The 16,549-nt window shown below is 51.2% G+C and overlaps 1 protein-coding gene across 1 annotated transcript; it reads left to right on the forward strand.

Moving 5' to 3' along the window:
- Window positions 1-1,387: 1,387 nt before the first annotated feature.
- ID3 (inhibitor of DNA binding 3, HLH protein) lies at window positions 1,388-3,922 on the forward strand. The gene is made up of 3 exons (XM_032418084.1): window positions 1,388-2,685; window positions 2,804-2,886; window positions 3,431-3,922. The coding sequence occupies exons 1-2, from the start codon at window positions 2,386-2,388 to the stop codon at window positions 2,861-2,863; spliced, it is 360 nt and encodes a 119-aa protein (XP_032273975.1). The 5' UTR covers window positions 1,388-2,385; the 3' UTR covers window positions 2,864-2,886; window positions 3,431-3,922.
- The last annotated feature ends 12,627 nt before the right edge of the window (window positions 3,923-16,549 follow it).

Raw genomic sequence — 16,549 nt, forward strand, 5'->3', positions numbered from 1 at the left:
GTATGGACCTGTTGACCCAGCACCTACCACACACCTGGCCCCATGCTGTGTCCCCAGGCACCGAGGAGACTAACATATCTGGTGGAGAGAGCATGTCAAGTGCCTTGCAGAGCAGAGGCATGCGATAATTATTTGTTGAATAAATGAGGTAGGTCTAATTAGCTTCATTTTATAAACTGGGGAATTGAGGCAAGGAGAGTTGACTTAGTTCAACATCATTAGTAAAAGAGAAGAACAGGGATTTGAACATAAATCTGCCTGGCCCTGAAGGCCATGATTTTTCAGAACCACCTCCAGCCCCCCAACCCCCACCCTGGCCCCGGCTTGACCATTTTGCACAAACCACGGAAGTCTGTGTGATAGAAAAGGAAAGGGTTTTCTATTTGGTCACTCAGGAGTCTTGCAGAGCCACCATTTTCCCTTTCCGTGACCAAATAGCTGGCATTCTCTTCTTTTAACGTCTGTAGCATTTATAGACTGACTTGTGCACTTACAGGTTATTTTCTTCCTCCTTCTTATGCTAAAGAATATAAGAAACTTGAAAACATTAACATTTTCGGGAGAAATCTTTAGAAGACCCCTTTCTTGACACAGAGCCCTGTGGTTTGATGGCAAACAATGGGACTTCAGGGTTGGCTCTGCCATTAGCTTTGGCGTGAGCTTGGACATGTTTTATAGCCCCTCTCTGGGCCCTTTACCACCCTACACCTGCCTGTCCAAATTTCATAAAGCCTTAGATTTCCATTGTTGGAAAGGATTTAAAATAATCACTTAGCACCATCTCACCATATTATTCACAAGGCAACCAAAGCCAGGGTACCTGGGCTTGTTCAAGATCCCTTGGCTGGGATGTTGATTCCTAGTCCAGCGTCCTTTCTACCATGACAATTTTGAGATTCTCTTAGCTCTGAGCTCCCATTGTCCTGTTAATCAGTGCCACATACTATAGAACTCTTAATTGTTTCCTGTGTTAATTTTGTCTCCCCAAATTGTGAGATTCTTGAGAGCAGGAGCCACTGTTTTATGTAATGTGACTCCATAAATATTTACCAACTGATTGACTTAGGAAGCAACCATTGGGGGAATCCCACCTGGGATTCCAAGATGAAAACCAGCATTTTGAAGCTGCAAATTCCCAAAAGTTCTGGGAAGTGACAAGAAGACAAGCAAAGAATACTGAGTGCAATGTCCTGTTGCAATACAGGGCTTAGCTTCCCTGTCCTCTGATCCCTTTCCTGGGCTCTCAGAGCTAGAGCTATTTCAGCAAGGCTAAGAATAATCAAGTCCAGGTGGCTTACACTTCCATAGCAGAAAGGGACAGACAATAGAGTGATGAAATTACCAAACTATTGTTTTCTACACAGAGGTGTGTGGAAAGTGTGTGTGTGTGGGGGGGGGCACAAAGCAAGAGTTAAAAGATTGGCTGACCCAATGGGGGACCCCTAAAAAGATTTATATAGAAATCATCCTGTCTGTCGCCCCATATTTAAAACTCGGTCCAAAATTCTAATCAAACTCACTTCCAAAACACAATTGGCATATCTTTGGCTCCTTACGGAGTGCATGGGGCCAGAGTGTGGGAGCTCCTTTCTTTCCCCATGCAAAAATGACGGATTCAGCCTGCTTTCTTCTTTCTTTTTTTTTCTTTTCCCCTGTTGCTCAAATAAATAGTGTTCTTTGCTCAAACCTCCTTCCCCTCCTCCTTCTGCAATCTCAGCCCTAGCCCAAATCTGTTTTCTTCATTGTAACCTCAGCTTCACCGCAATTAATTTTTTTCCCCTCTGGTCACAAGATAATTCCTGACGCCAGTGAGTCTGGAGGTCAGACGAACAGCAAATTGGGGAACAAGGCGGCACTAATTCCTTACAAGTTTCCCTTGAAAAATCCTTTGCTTTAAAAAAAAAGAAAGAAAGAAAAAAAAAAGCTTCTTTGCTGTTCAGGGATTTATGACCTCAGAGGAGCTGTGGGTTCGAACTAGTGTTGGGCTGTGGGTGGACTGGCAGGGGACAGGGGAGCTCAAAGATCTGGGGCGCTGCCAGGAAAAGGCAAATTCTTAAAGTTAATGGTTTTAAGTGATTTTTAAAATCCTTGCTGGCCAAGAGGCCTGCCTCTCCCCAGTATCAGCGCTTCCTCATTCTTTGAATCCGCGGCTCCGCGGTATTCGGCGTCAGACCAGCCGGAGGAAGCCTGTTTGCAATTTAACCGGGTTGTGAACGCCCAGGGTTGGCGGAGGCGGGGCCGAGGCGCACGCTTTGCATAAAGGGGCGTGCCTTCGAGGCGGGCTCTATAAGTGGGGCCGCGGCTAGCGTGCGCGCGTTACCAGCTGCTGTTGGGGGTTCTTTCGCTCTCTTCGTCCTTTCGGCACTTCCAGTCTCATTCCTCAGAATGAAGGCGCTGAGCCCGGTGCGCGGCTGCTACGAGGCGGTGTGCTGCCTGTCGGAACGCAGCCTGGCCATCGCGCGCGGTCGCGGCAAGGGTCCGGCAGCCGAGGAGCCGCTGAGCCTGTTAGACGACATGAACCACTGCTACTCGCGCTTGCGGGAACTGGTCCCCGGAGTCCCGCGAGGCACTCAGCTTAGCCAGGTGGAAATCCTGCAGCGCGTCATCGACTATATCCTCGACCTGCAGGTGGTTCTGGCCGAGCCCGCCCCTGGACCCCCAGACGGCCCGCATCTTCCCATCCAGGTGTGTGGGGGCGTGCGCGGGAGCTGGGGCGGGGCTGAGCTCCAGAGCCCGGATGCTGCCAGGACCCCTAAAACCCCCAAATGCCATGCATGACTTTCCCCTCTTTCCCTTCTCTCAGACAGCCGAGCTCGCTCCGGAACTTGTGATTTCCAACGACAAGAGGAGCTTCTGCCACTGACCTGGCAGTTCTGGCGCCTCCAGGTGAGTATCCCCGCCTTCGCCCAGGGGGTGGAGGTGGAGCGGTGCTTAAACGACAAATTTTGGAATTGGTTGGCCTTTTAAGGGATTACTGCCTCCTCAGTTTGGGGAAAAGGAGGTCGGAGAGGGGCTAGTGACTTACCTGTGGTTACATTAAATGAATGACAGAACCAATTCCCATCCGATGTGCGTTTCAACCTTGAACGCATTTTGCCCCTGCCCTCCCCCGATGGCCAAAGACACGAGAAAAAGTAGGCGCAGGTAAATAAAATAGCCGTTCTGTTTGTAGTTTGGAATCGTAAAGGAAGCTATGCCTTCCTCAGCCCTCTCCCAGCTAGTGTCAATTCCAAGAGGGCGGGGTGGTTGCAAGCTCCGCCTGTGGTCCTTTGGCGCCAACTGGGTGGGGGCAGCACGGGGCTCGGAGTTATCAGCTGGAGGTAGAGACCAAGTTTCCTCCCTGGCGCCGGGCAGTCTGCGGACGGCCCCCACCTCGGCGCGCTCGGCGGAAACTGATGGCTCCCTGGTCTTCTTTCCTCCCCCCGCCCAGAACGCAGGTGCTGGCGCCCGTTCCGCCTGGGATCCCGGGACCCTCTACGGCCGGAAGCCCGAGGGCATGGATGGGCCCCAACCTCGCCCTGCCCACTTGACTTCCCCAAACCCCTGCCTCGAGGCTGGACCTGGCGCCCGGGAACGAAGGACTGTGAACTTGGGTGGCCTAAAGAGCCAGAGCTAGCTCTGGGCACCAGCTGGGCAACGTCTCCCAGCCCCCACCCCACCCCCAAGTTTTAAAGACTGTCTTTCACAGTGTGGAGGTTGTGGGGGGAGTGGCTGCTCTCCAAAGTCTGCCAAGGCAGCAGTAGAGCTGGTCTTCTGGTCTCCTTGGAGAAAGGCTCTGTTGCCCTGTTTATGAACTCTATAATAGAGTATATAGCTTTTGTACCTTTTTTGCAGGAAGGTGACTTTCTGTAACCATGCAATGTATATTAAACTTTTTATAAAAGTTAACATTTTGCATAATAAACAGTTTTTAAACACTTGAGTATATAATTTGTTTCCTTAAGTGCTAACACTCTCATAAGGCTGAATTTAGGGGAAGTAAATGTCCTTCTTGGACCTTGGGAAAAGCAAGCTTGCTTATTTAAGGGAGATGGGGAAATGCCAGCTAAGACTGGAATGGGGGGGGCAGTGGAAAGGGCTCATGATGGGAGCCCCATATCCATTAAGGGTTGGGTGCAGGGAAGATCCTGGCCCTGTCCCCTCATTTTACAGATGAGGAAAGATGTGAGGGGAGCTCACCCAGCAAGTTAGGAGCTCAGGATAGAACTTAGGTCTCCTGAGTCCCAGTTTCTTAAGTCCCTTGAGCTGTTCTGCTGCATTACCAGATGGCTTCAGTGTCATTAATTATTCATGATGTCTTTCTAGCAGGGGATGTGGAAGAGTGGAGTCTCACCTGGTGCCCAGACGGCTGGTGGTTGATAGACCCATTTCAGAGATGAATAAGCAGATCAGGGCCTGGTTTCATTTCCCTCCTCTTGCTCTCTGATTTGGCTTCCTCTTGGGCTTCCAAATTTGGAAAAAATAGGAGAGGGGTTTTTCTTGTCCCTCAAATCCCCAGCCACTCTTAAGAGAATGATTTGGGGGCTGGCTGGGGAACACCAGTACCAATCCCTCTCCTACCACCAGGTAGTTGAAGACTGAGCCTAGACTGGGAATTTGAAGCAGCAGCCCCACAGCCCCCATTCCTTCTGGTATTTCCTTCCCGTAACACCTCCACTGGGAGTCTACTCTGTGAGCATCTCTAACACTATTTCAGAAATGGAGAATCTGAGGCTCAGTGGATAATGGGTCTGAGCCGGGTTCTCACAGCCCCTTGAGAGAAAGAGATGGGATTTTAACCTAACTACAGTGATTACAATTGTAGTGGACAGGAGCAGAGCTATTGAGAGTGGGGCAGAGGGCAAGACCCCCAACCCACACCAGCCCCCTTTGCCCCCCACCTGACAGCTCCCCAGGTGGGCTCCACCAGGCTCCTGGCCTCACTAGATTCCTGTTTATGATATGATCTCATCTGTGTGTTGGCCCCTGGCATGAGTTACTTCAATATTTCATAACAAACAGGTCACGTCATCACCCTTCATTCCTTAACCCTGGTGAGCTTTCAGGGGTGAACAGGGGCATGTGGTGGGGAGGCAACCTCTTGTCTTTGCTAACCGGCTGACCAGTGGTTCCCAACCTGTTTCCTGGTTTCCTCTGATGATCTGGTGGGAGGTATGAGCACTCCAGAAAACACACACACACATGCACACGCACCCCCTTTGCAGAGTCATAGCAGCCCTCCAGTCCCCTGGGAAGTCCTCAGTCCCCATGTGAGGAACTCTTGTCTCGACCAAGTAGACCCAGGTTGGGTCTCCCTTGGTTTGTTTTGTTGGGGGTGCTGTGCTGGCTCTGCTGACCGCCACACAGGGGTGCAAATTCCTGCTCTGCCACATCCTAGCTGTACAACTGCAAGCTAGAGACTGCCCCCCTTGACCCTCAGTTTCCACATCTAGGCAAGATTGCTGATCCTGAGCCATCCACTCCGAGGCACGTGGCCCTACCTTTGACCATTAATGGCAGACATTGAACTCCTCTTCTGCCCTTTCTGCCACAGCATGCTGCTTCCTGTTCACTCAGAAGCTGGGGGGCTGGGGACGGCTAGAAAGACCCAAATCGCTCATCTGCCGTGTGACCTTGAGCAAACCGCTTTACCTCCCCAAGCCTCTCTCCTCCTTTGCCCAGCAGCTCTCAGTTCCTGTACTGCCATATCCCTGGACGGAAGATAATGGTGGGAAAGTTCTTTGAAACGCATCACACACCTACAAGGTATTATTAAGCTAATTCCAAGGAAATTGCCTGTCAGGTCTGCTGAGACTGAGCTGTTCAGGTGGCTGCGACAAAAGCTGAAACCAGCATGCCAATTCATTAGTCATTAGAGAGTGAAAGCAATTTGGCCGTGGGTCGGAAAACTCTCAGAATGAGGGTAGTGTCTTCTGTCATAATCACCTATCGAGTGCTGCCAGGTGCCAGGCTCTATTTTATCTTAATTTTTTCTAATCCTCACCACAACCCAGCCAAGGGGGTATCGTTATCCCCATTTTACAGAAGAAACAGATTCGGAGAGGCTGAATGACTTGGTGCAGGTCACAGCGCAGAGAAGGGGCACAGCAAGGATTAGTAAACCCAACTCCATGTAGCTTCAGAACCCATATTCTCACTTCTCCTCCAGGCCAGCTCTTCTCCCTCGCCATTCCCTGCGCCTGGTACTTGTTTAGTCCCCAACGTGTGTTTGCCGAATGGAAGACTCAGGGCCACCCCGGGTCCCTCTCCCTCATCTGTGAAAGGGGGTGATGGTACTTCTTTTGCTGGTTTGTGACTCGGATTAAAGGTAACGTATAAAAAGCATCTCCCGGGTTCCCTGAAACGCAAGATTCACTATTAGTTGAGTGTCTTAGGTTCATTATCGCGTCAGCTCCGAAATAGGGACATTTGGAAGAGATTTTTACTTTTTAAATAAAACAAACAAACAAGACAGCCAGGCTCAGAACGGGCAAAGGAACTTGCCCGTAGCCACACAGCTCCTAAGTAACAAAGCAGGGATTCAAATTCAGGCCCGTGACACCGGAGATGGTGCCCTTTTGAGGAGGCCAGTTACAGCTCTCCCCAGCTGTGGATGAGCCCGACAACCTTTAATTATCTGTCCTCCCGGCCTCATCACCTCTCATGGCCACCACTCTTCTCCATTCCCCAGGCTACACTCTAAAACCTCCTATCGCTCTCTCTTTCCCGCAGAACTGCTTCTCGGGGTCCCCTCTTCCCGCTCCCCTCTCTTGCAGCTCGCCCCTGTCCACCGGCCGCGGCTCAGGGCCCGGGCAGGGGCGGAGCCTCGGCCCACGTGGCCCAAGCCCGGCGGGGCGGAGGCGAGCCGGCCCCGCCCCCGGCCCGCCCCGCCCCCGGCCCCGCGACCCGCGCTCCCCCCGCGGGCCCTGGGGGCCGCTCGCAGGTGTTCGCTGGCGCCCGGATGTCTGAGCTCTGGCTCCGCTCTGGCTCCGGCTCCCTCCGCAGCCTGCGGGCGGGGCTCCCAGCCCATCCGGAGCCTCGCGGCGCCCCCGCCACTCTGCCAGCAGCGCGGCCTCCCAGTTCCCAGCCTCCCAGCCTCCCAGCCTCCCAGCCTGGGGGGCCCCCCCACCCAGCGGAGTCGCTGACCCGACTGCTCTCCCGCTGCCCCCAGCTGCGCTCGGGCCGATGCAGCCTCAGCGTGCCCCCACCCCGCTTCCTGCCTAAGCAGCTTTGCCCTGGCCGGGCGGCCGCCCTGCCTCGCAGCCCCGTTCCTTCCTTCCTTCATTCTTGCAGGCAACTCGCATTCCTCGAGCGCCTGCGACATGCCCCGCACAAGGCCAATCCGACCTTCTGAGTGTGGCCCCAGGCCCGCTGGGGTCCTCCGGGAAGCCTCTGCCCTCCGCCCCAGTCTCCCCCCAGCCCGCCCCACTCGCCTCTCTCATGTCCTATTTCACTCACCATTTAGCATTTAATTGTTCCCTGGTTATTTCTTCTGTTAAGTGTCACTCAGTGGCAAGGTCAAGGGGTCTCCCTGTGACCAAAACCAGGGATCAGTCTGAAAGTAGGGTGAGGAGGTGGCCAGAGTTGGGGTTCAGCCAGACGGTGACAGGGTTTGGGGCGAAGCGTGGATGGGAGCTGGCAGCAGTCTGTGGCCTGGGTTAATAGACATGGTGTGAGGGTCAGTCTGAGTAGCATCGGTGGTCAAAGTTAGTGAGTCAGTCTTTGGGTAGGGCCAGTGGACAGTCCGGATCAGGGTACTAGGTTATTTATGACAAGGATTTGGGGGTTATCTTTGACAAGCAAGATCAAGGGAGGGGGGTGCTGTAGCGCTCTGAACTCAGATTCATGTTACTCCACGTCTGGGGGGCTGACCAGGGCCTCCCCTCTTCCCCACATAAGCTATAGAACTGACTCTCCATCTGCGGACACTCCCTCTCCTCCTCAACACCACCACCCTACGCCAACTTTGTGCCAGATGTGGGAGGCAGAGCTCTCAGTGGGCCACACCACGGTCGGAGGGAGCCCAGATGGGCAGTAACACTGACCGTGGTAGGGAGGCCTTGGGCTTCCTGCGAGCCCCACCCTGGAGCCGCCCATGTTTGACAGCTAAGTTGATGTTCTTCTCTGTACTTTTTGCCATTTGTTCATAAATCTAAAGCTCGTCAGGGACGGAAGGACCCTTAAAGGTCACAAATGTGGCCCAGAGAGGGGAAGGAGCCTGCTGAGGCATATACAGAAAGTTCATAGTCAAGACAGGACTCGAATCCAAGCCTCTACCTTCCTATCTAGGGCTCTTTTGTGATACCTGTTTACCCTGAGCAGGGATTGTTATTCCCGCTTTAGAGATGGCGCTTATGGCCTCACGTAGCTCCTATAGAGGGACTGCCAGGGGCTGGTAGCACCCCCCCCCCCCCCCCCCCCCCCCCCCCCCCCCCCCATGCACCTTGAGGATCTGGAAATGTGAAGTCAGGGATGGTGATTCCCTAAAGCCTCCTTGTCAGTGCCACCCAGCCTCCTCCCTCCTGCCCTCATTGGGAGCAAATGAAACAAGGGTGGCCAAGCATGATTTGGAAGCTGGGGAGGGGAGAGAACACTTTTTAAGAACTGCTGGGGAAAAGCTTAGCTGGGCTCTTATGGAAACATATGGAACTCATTACCCTAAGTCGAGGTGGTCGCTGGCCTGCCAGCAGTTGGTTAGTTTGGGGCTAAAAGTGTGCTTTGTATGGCAATAGGGTACCCAAGGCATGGCAGACTCCCCAGAATACCCCGCCTGCTCACCAATCCAGGTTCTTCCTAACCTTGGTTTTGTTTCCAGCTTATGCCATTTTCTAGCATTAAAAAGGGGGGCAGTGCCTGGGTGGGTCAGTCCGTTAAGTGTGTGCCTTCGGCTCAGGTATGATCCCAGGGTCCTGGGATTGAGCCCCACATCAGGCTCCCTGCTCAGCTGGGAGCCTGCTTCTCTCTCTCTGCCCCTCCCCCCACTCGTGCTCTCTCTCTCTCTCTCTCTCTCAAATAAATAAATAAAATCTTTTTTTAAAAAAATGTTTAAAAATAAGGGTTTCAAGACACACTGGGGTACTAGACCACTACAGGTCACGCGAGGAGGAGATGAGGACTCAGAGACCATCAAGACAGATGACACCCCCCCCAACACACACACACACCCTGGCTCACACACATCCCTCCCCCATTGGGGCCCCTGACTGGTCCTGCAGTGGGTCCAGATGTACGAAGGGTTGATCCCAGCATCCATCGAAGGTTCATCAGGGTGGGTTCCAAGGAGCCTACATGTTGGTCCCACATCTTGTCAATCGCATTGTCCGCTGTAGACTTGACTCCATATACAAAGGGAGCAGCAAGAAGGCGTGCAAAAGAGGCTACTCACTCGTGCACAGCATTTTAGTCTATGTGGTAATAGGAGACTTGGGAGCTGCCTCCATTTCACTCCTACAAGGCTCACAGATATTAGGGGACCTGCCAAAGGTCACCCTGGAGTATGTGGCAGAGCCCAGGTCTCTAATGCAGCCTCCACATCCAGTGCTGTCGATGTCTGCAGCTCTTCGAAAACTCCGTACAAACCATTGGGTCACACAGAATTGGCCTCAGCCGGCCACCCCGGCCCTCCTGCACTTTCTGGGAGTCGGACGGAGTGCTGGTTGAAATCCCGACTTTGTGTGTCTCAACTGTGCCGTTATGGGTAAGTTATTCATCCTTTCAGAGCCTCCCGTGGTCGCTTTGATGATTAACTTAGCTGACCTATGTGAAGGGCTTGGTGCTGGGTCACCCCCACCAAAGAGCTTGCTGGGCATGGGTGTCACATTCCTAACATAATTCCTTGCCCATCTTTCCGGGGTGGTGGTGCGGTTGGCATAACTCAGTCATGACATCCCAGCACTGCTTGCCCTGCACACGCGCCCTTCAGAGCCCTCTGACAGCCCCCCAGGAGCCTCTGATCAGCAGGACAGCCAGGTGCCTTGAGGAGCAGAGCAGGGACCAAAAGCAGGACTCCAGCCCGGTACCTCCACTCCCAGGCTGTGCCACGTGGGACGAGCTCCCTCACCTCTCTGAGCCAAGGTCTCCTCCCTGGAATACTGCCAGGATCCTGCGCCCTGTCCGCAGAGTCGTGGGGAGGATTTGGTGAGGAACTGGATGTAAAGCACCTGGAAACCCACCAGCACATGGCAGATACTCGGTAAGTCACAGCTAGATTTACTATTCCTAATTCAGAGATGGAGAAACTGAGTCCCAGAGCAGGGAAGTGACTCATCCACTGTCATGTGGAAAGGTCTCCTCACAGAGCTAGAGCTTAAAAGCCAGATCTTTACACTCCTGGTTAGTGCCCTGGTTAGTACACTCCTACTTTCTCATGATTGGGATTTATAATTATTTCATGACAAATGTGTTTTCAGCTGGTGGAAGGATGGAATTTCGGACTCTGTGAGCCTGTCCAGTTTCAGCCTGATCCAGAACCAGCTCATTCATAAAAGAACAGCTCTCTAGAAGAGAACGGGAGTTGCGGGTGCGCGTAGGAAGGACACGACCCAGAGGCCAGAGGACCCGGAGGCCAGAGGTGATATAATCACAGGTGCGAGTAGCAGCTTTGTGGTCAAACAGACGCCCCCATTCAAATCCTGTCTCCGCCACTTCTCAGCTGTGTGACCAGCCAAGGGACGCCTTGAGGTCCCAGCCAAGGGACCTCTCTGAGCCTCAGTTTTTCATCTGTAAAACTCCCAACAGTACTTCTTTCAAAGGGTTGTAGTAGGAATTCAATAAGACAACAGAGGGAGAGTACCTGGTGCGGGTAAGTTGCTTGCAGTTGGCAGCCCTCGTCACTTTGTCAAGGCAATCAAGCACAAGCCACCTGCTTCTTCATCATCCTCAGCGGCAGGTCTTTTTGTAAACATTCAACTGAACTAACAATGGGTAATACAGATGTTCTAATATCTGGCTATTGAAATGCTTACGTGTGCGCACACACCTCCACAGCCTGGCTGTGTGAACTTGAACAAGTTACGTCTTTCATCCTGTCTCCGCATCTTTCTGCACCTATCCAGTGGGGGTAATAACAGTGCCTGCAACGGACGGCTTCGAGGACTAAACTAGTTCACATACAGGGGCGCCTGGGTGGCTCAGTCGTTAAGCGTCTGCCTACGGCTCAGGTCATGATTCCAGGGTCCTGGGATCGAGCCCCGCATCGGGCTCCCTGCTCCGCAGGAAGCCTGCTTCTCCCTCTCCCACTCCCCCTGCTTGTGTTCCCTCTCTCGCTGTGTCTCTCTCTGTCAAATAAATAAATAAAATCTTCAAATATATATATATATATATAATTCATCATGTCTCAATTTTGGAAGTCAAATTGACATTTTGGGAAGATGTACAGAGTTTTATCACATGGCTTCATGAGACCCGGCACCCAGTCAACTTCACACACAGTCACACGTGTGCTCACACCCAAGCACACGCAGACACACACACTTTGAGAAAGCCAGGCTACACTGTACTGCTCCCCAGCTGGGCTGCAACCCGCCCTCTTACCTTGGAGAACTGCCCGCAGCCTCCCTCCCACTCACCATGCTCTGCAGAGTGAAACAAGAAAGTGGGGTCACCTCTCCTTTGCCAAGGAGTATATTCTTTGGCAAAACTGACTTGGGAACAGGTCCAGGCTCCAGCTCTTCAGCTGTGTATTAGAGCCTGGGGCCCCGTCCTGGCTCTATCCCGCTCTTGCTGTGCAACCCTGGGCACGGAGCTTCACCTCTCTGAGATTGGCTTCTCCTCGGGGAAACGGGGCTGACCACGTCTACCTTACAGGGTTGTTGAGGGATTAAAGAGACGCCTGGCAAGCACCTGTCACATAGTGGTAGCTCCATAAATGAGCACTGTTAAGAGCTTGGCTGTTTTTTTAATTCGGTAAAGGCTATCTTTTATATATTCTTTAATAAAATGGGGCCATTGTTTGTCTGCCTCACATAATATATTTTATTGCTTTTAAACACATCTGTTAATCCAATGAAGGTGTTTTCCTGTGAACACTATTTTATTTCCTATTTTATTCATATTTTACAATGTCTGGGAAAATCATTGAAGCCCACCGAGGCTCAGTTTCCTTATCTCTAAAATGGGAAAAATGCCTTCCTCGTGAGGATGTTTTGAGAATTCAGTGAGAAGGCGGATGTGAAGGTGCTTTGCGATGCCAAACAAGTGGAAGAGATGATTTTTTGCACTCGTCCTTCCCTCTCACCAGGGTGAATTCCCTCAAAGAGGGGAGTGAGTTTTGTTTATCCTTGCAGCCCCGACATTGAATGTGTAGTAATACATTTAATAATAACGTATTATTATGTTGGTGATGGTGATGGTGACAAGAACTTTCCTTTCTTGAACACCTACTGTGTGCAGGGCTCCGGGCTAAGTGCCTCGTAAGGAAAGGAAGGATAGACGTTTAGAAGTTTTTGCTTCCCTCTGCTGCTATTTATTTATTTATTTATTTATTTATTTATTTATTTATTTATTTATTTTAGAGATGGGGGAGAAGCAGAGGGAGAGGGAGAGAGAGAATCTTAAGCAGGCTCCACACCCAGAGCCTAGCCCAACACGGGGCTCGATCTCAAGACCCTGAGATCACGAACTGAGCCGCAATCAAGAGTCGGACACTTAATCGACTGAGCCACCTAGGCACTGATTATTTCAAGGTGAAGGAGTTGTTTTACTTTTCCCATGGGCAAGTTCTCTCTTCCATACTGCAGATAAATTAACCTCAGTCTTGGGTCTTATACATCATTTGGCCAATCCAGTTGAATTCTTGTTAGAATATTCTTGTTAGAATAGTAATCTTTAGTTCCCTTATCCATAAAATGAGCTTAGCAACTTGTTTCATATGAAGGTGTCCCGCAAATGACAACTTCCCCCCTTTTCTTTTCTCCCCACCTACATGTACCTTTCCCTTGGAGAAGATGGTGATGGGGCAAGATGAGCAAACTCGGCAGCAGGGAGCTGAGTCCCTTCACCCCTCTGGGCTTTTGTTTCTTTTTGGCACAGGGTGGCAGATTTTTCGGGAATAATTTCCTGATTCAGAGACCCTCCAAATATTGCCTCCTTTAGAAAATCTCCCTTAGGGGTGCCTGGGTGGCTCAGTCGTTAAGCATCTGCCTTCGTCTCAGGTCATGATCTCAGGGTCCTGGGATCAAGTCCCACGTTGGGCTCCCTGCTCAGCGGGAAGTCTGCTTCTCCCTCTCCCTCTGCCTGCCGCTCCCCCTGCTTGTGCTCGTGCACACACCCTCTCTTTCTGTCAAATAAATAAATAAAATCTTTTTTAAAAATCGTCCTTATATACCATAGCAGCAAAGGTTCAACTCCCCCAAATACCACATGCCCCCTGCGAGCATGTGTTGCATGTTCCAAGTAGATTTAAGTCCTAGAAGGCAGAGTTGTGTGTTAGGGGTTTGATTTCTATTTCCTTAAGCATTTTCTTCATCATCTCACTTCATCCTTTATAAGCCTTCCAAAGTCCCCAGGTCGCAGACGAGCAGCTAAGTCCAAGAGAGAAGGGCCTTGGTTAAGACCACAGAGCCAGACCTATGACCCAAGACATGCCAGGAGCCTGTGTGAGCTCAGGTACTCAGTACCTTCTTCCTTTTTTTTTTTCTTTAGAGATTTTATTTATTTATTTATTTATTTTATTTATTTATTTTTTTAAAATAAACTGTACACCCAACGTGGGGTTTGAACTCACGACCCTGAGATCAAGAGTCACATTCTGGGGCACCTGCGTGGCTCAGTCAGTTAAGCCTCTGACTCTTGGTTTTGGCTCAGGTCATGATCTCAGAATGGTGAGATCGAGCCCTGCGACCATCAGGCCCCGGACTCAGCGTGGAGTCTGCTTGGGATTCTCTCTCTTTCTCCCTTTGCTCCTCCCCTCACTCTCTCTCTCTCTCAAATAAATAAATAAATCTTAAAAAAAAAAAAAAAAAGACTCACATGCTGTACCAACTGAGTCAGCCAGGCGTCCCCTCTGAGGACCTTCTTCACACCGGGCTCTGTGCTTGGTGCTTCGGTCCAGCAATTTTATAAAGTAGGTGTGGTCCCCACTTTCCAGATGAGTAAACTGGGACTTGGACAGGGAAAATAAGTCACCCAAGTCAGACAGCAATAAGGGACAGAATCATGGTTCAATCAGGGCTGACTCCCAAATGTGGGGTTTTTATTTGCTACTTCGAGGCCCCTGCCATTTTGCTGTTTGGGAGCCTTGGAAGGCGGCCTCTTCCAGTCTGCAGTGGTAATGTTGTACACCAAGGCAAGGAGCGATTTCCAAGGCTGACCCCCACGGCCCACTGTTAGCTCCAGCAGGGGGTCCGGGGATTCCTGGAGCAGAGCACACAGAGCTCCCGCTGCAGAAGTGATCTGCGTCAAGTGCCCCCCATCCCCAAAGCCCATGTCTCCCCAGGAGACAATACAGATAAAGGACCCAGCCTAGCGGGCTGCCTGCATCCATCTGTAACCATGGAAACCTCCAGGGAGACAATTCCAAAGCTCCCCCAGCCAACCTCCGCCCTGCAGCTGTGGCCCCAGGAACCCAGCCGCCAGCAGAAGGGGCACTGCTGATAATTGTCACCCCCCACCACTACCACCACCAAACGGGACACAGCTGGGCTCTCCCCATGCATCCTCCCAGCCCCTCAGTCCCAGAACTGGAATTAGCAAAGGGGCTAATGCATTTAAGGCCTAAACTTTATTTCTTTTGCAAGAAGGTCAATTCCGTGAGATTCTGGCACAGGCTGAGATATGTCATTGGTCCAGGGTTGGGCACAGGGGAAAACCCTTGGACGGCGGACCAGGCGGCTGGGGAGGGCTTCGGCCCTCAGCACGTGACTCCCCTCTGGTGGCCAGTTGCTGCAATTGTTGAGGCTCCAGAGAGGAACAAAATTGACCTCTTCTCTTTGGGTATGTACTGAGTTCCAGATGCCCACACATATTAGATCTAATCCTCATAACCACCCTGGGAGGTGAGTATTCTTATCCTACTACACACACTGAAGCCAAGACTTGCAGAGGACATCCTGAAGGAAGGGTAGACAGCAGAGTGGTCAAAGAGGATGAACCCAGAATGCCCTGGCTCAAAACCTGCCCGACCGTCACCAGCCCTGTGACCTTGGGCAAATTACCTAAACTCTCTGAGCCTCAGTTTCTTCATCTGTAAAGCTGGAGTGATAACAATACAGACTTCATAGGGATGTTAGGAGGATTAGGAGTTAAGATTTATAAGCCTTCAGAATGGTGAGTGGCACATAGTAAATAAATACAGTTCTGGGGCCTGATACTCAAGCTTTGTGCCTTCAAGGCATATCATTGAACTACTCCCCAGCCTCAGTTCTTTCATCTCTACAATGGGGCTTGTCTGTGGCTTCCTCATAGGGCTCTTGTGATCGCTGAAGTGGATATGGGGTGTGAATGTGCTTGCTTTGCTACTATTAGCATTGTTTTGATCTGGCTGTTGGGGGAGGAATGATGAGGGGGGTGGGACAGGTGGGATTAGAAAGCAAGAAGTATGGTCCTCTCTCCACAGGCCAGGAGAAGGTGGTGCCTGAGAATACCGGCCCCTATGACCTCTTTGGCCCCACAGGGTCCCCTATTTCCCCCATGCAGCGACACAAAGAGATTCTGACAGTGGCCAGAGGCTTTCCTGGGAAGAGATCAGGAATGATCTTTCAACGATTCTAAAAAACATTCACTGAGTTCAGTTTAGTAAGCAATTCTCCTGTTTCTACTCTGTGAAGGACACTGGTGTGGATACTGGGGTGTAAAGATGAAGAAAAGGAACCGCTTAAATCTGGGGAAGAAGACCGAACAGAAAAACCACTGTAATGATAGTGTGACATTAGGATGGCCTGAGATTCCTAACAGAACATGGGGAGCAGGCATCAGGATCAGCTTCCGAGGGAGGGGTGGGTAGAAGTTATCACCACCCACACCCATACCAACATCACCTGGACTCCAAAGACTGAATGTCTTGCTTATTTCAAAAGTATTTTGAGTCTTATTTTTCAATGTTAGTAATTGATCTGGATTCTTGATTTTGCTGTCCCTGGTTTCAGTTCTGTCAGTCTGAAGAGTTCCAGGATACCCATTTTTATTGAGTGTTGTTTGAGGTCACAGCATCCTCAATGATTTGTGTATCTGAGAAACCTGTGTCTGAGAGCAGACTTTTTCTTCCTGGTGGAAGAGGAAAGAGGACAGGATAGGCAAACAGGGGGAGCAAGGAGGTCAGAGAGGGAGTCAGAAGTTGTGTATTTGATCAGAGCCTAATGTTGCTGTGTGAAGGGGGCAGAAAATCAGAGGGGCTGGGGGCAGAGGGGTGGCCAGGCCTTGGTGGGGAACTTCTTGCCGGATCTTAAGCTAGAGAGTGATAAAATCAGGTGTGCGGTTTTTTGTTTTTTTAAAGATTTTATTTGTTTATTTTAGAGAGCACGCACACATGAGCAGAGGTGGGGCAGAGGGCGAGAATCCCCAAGCAGACTCCCTTCCCAGCAGGGAGCCTGGTATGGGGCTCGATCTCATGACCCATGACATCATGACTCATGAA

The sequence above is a fragment of the Phoca vitulina genome, unplaced genomic scaffold, assembly GCF_004348235.1.
Source record: "Phoca vitulina isolate PV1807 unplaced genomic scaffold, GSC_HSeal_1.0 scaffold2, whole genome shotgun sequence".
Lineage (NCBI taxonomy): Eukaryota > Metazoa > Chordata > Mammalia > Carnivora > Phocidae > Phoca > Phoca vitulina.

What these genes read in the sequence shown, in the direction of transcription:
- ID3 (XM_032418084.1), top strand. Translation starts at nt 2,386, where the DNA reads ATGAAGGCGCTGAGCCCGGTGCGCGGCTGCTACGAGGCGGTGTGCTGC. An exon ending in GCCCGCATCTTCCCATCCAG is followed by an intron (nt 2,686 to 2,803) that starts GTGTGTGGGGGC and finishes CCCTTCTCTCAG; the next exon opens with ACAGCCGAGCTCGCTCCGGA.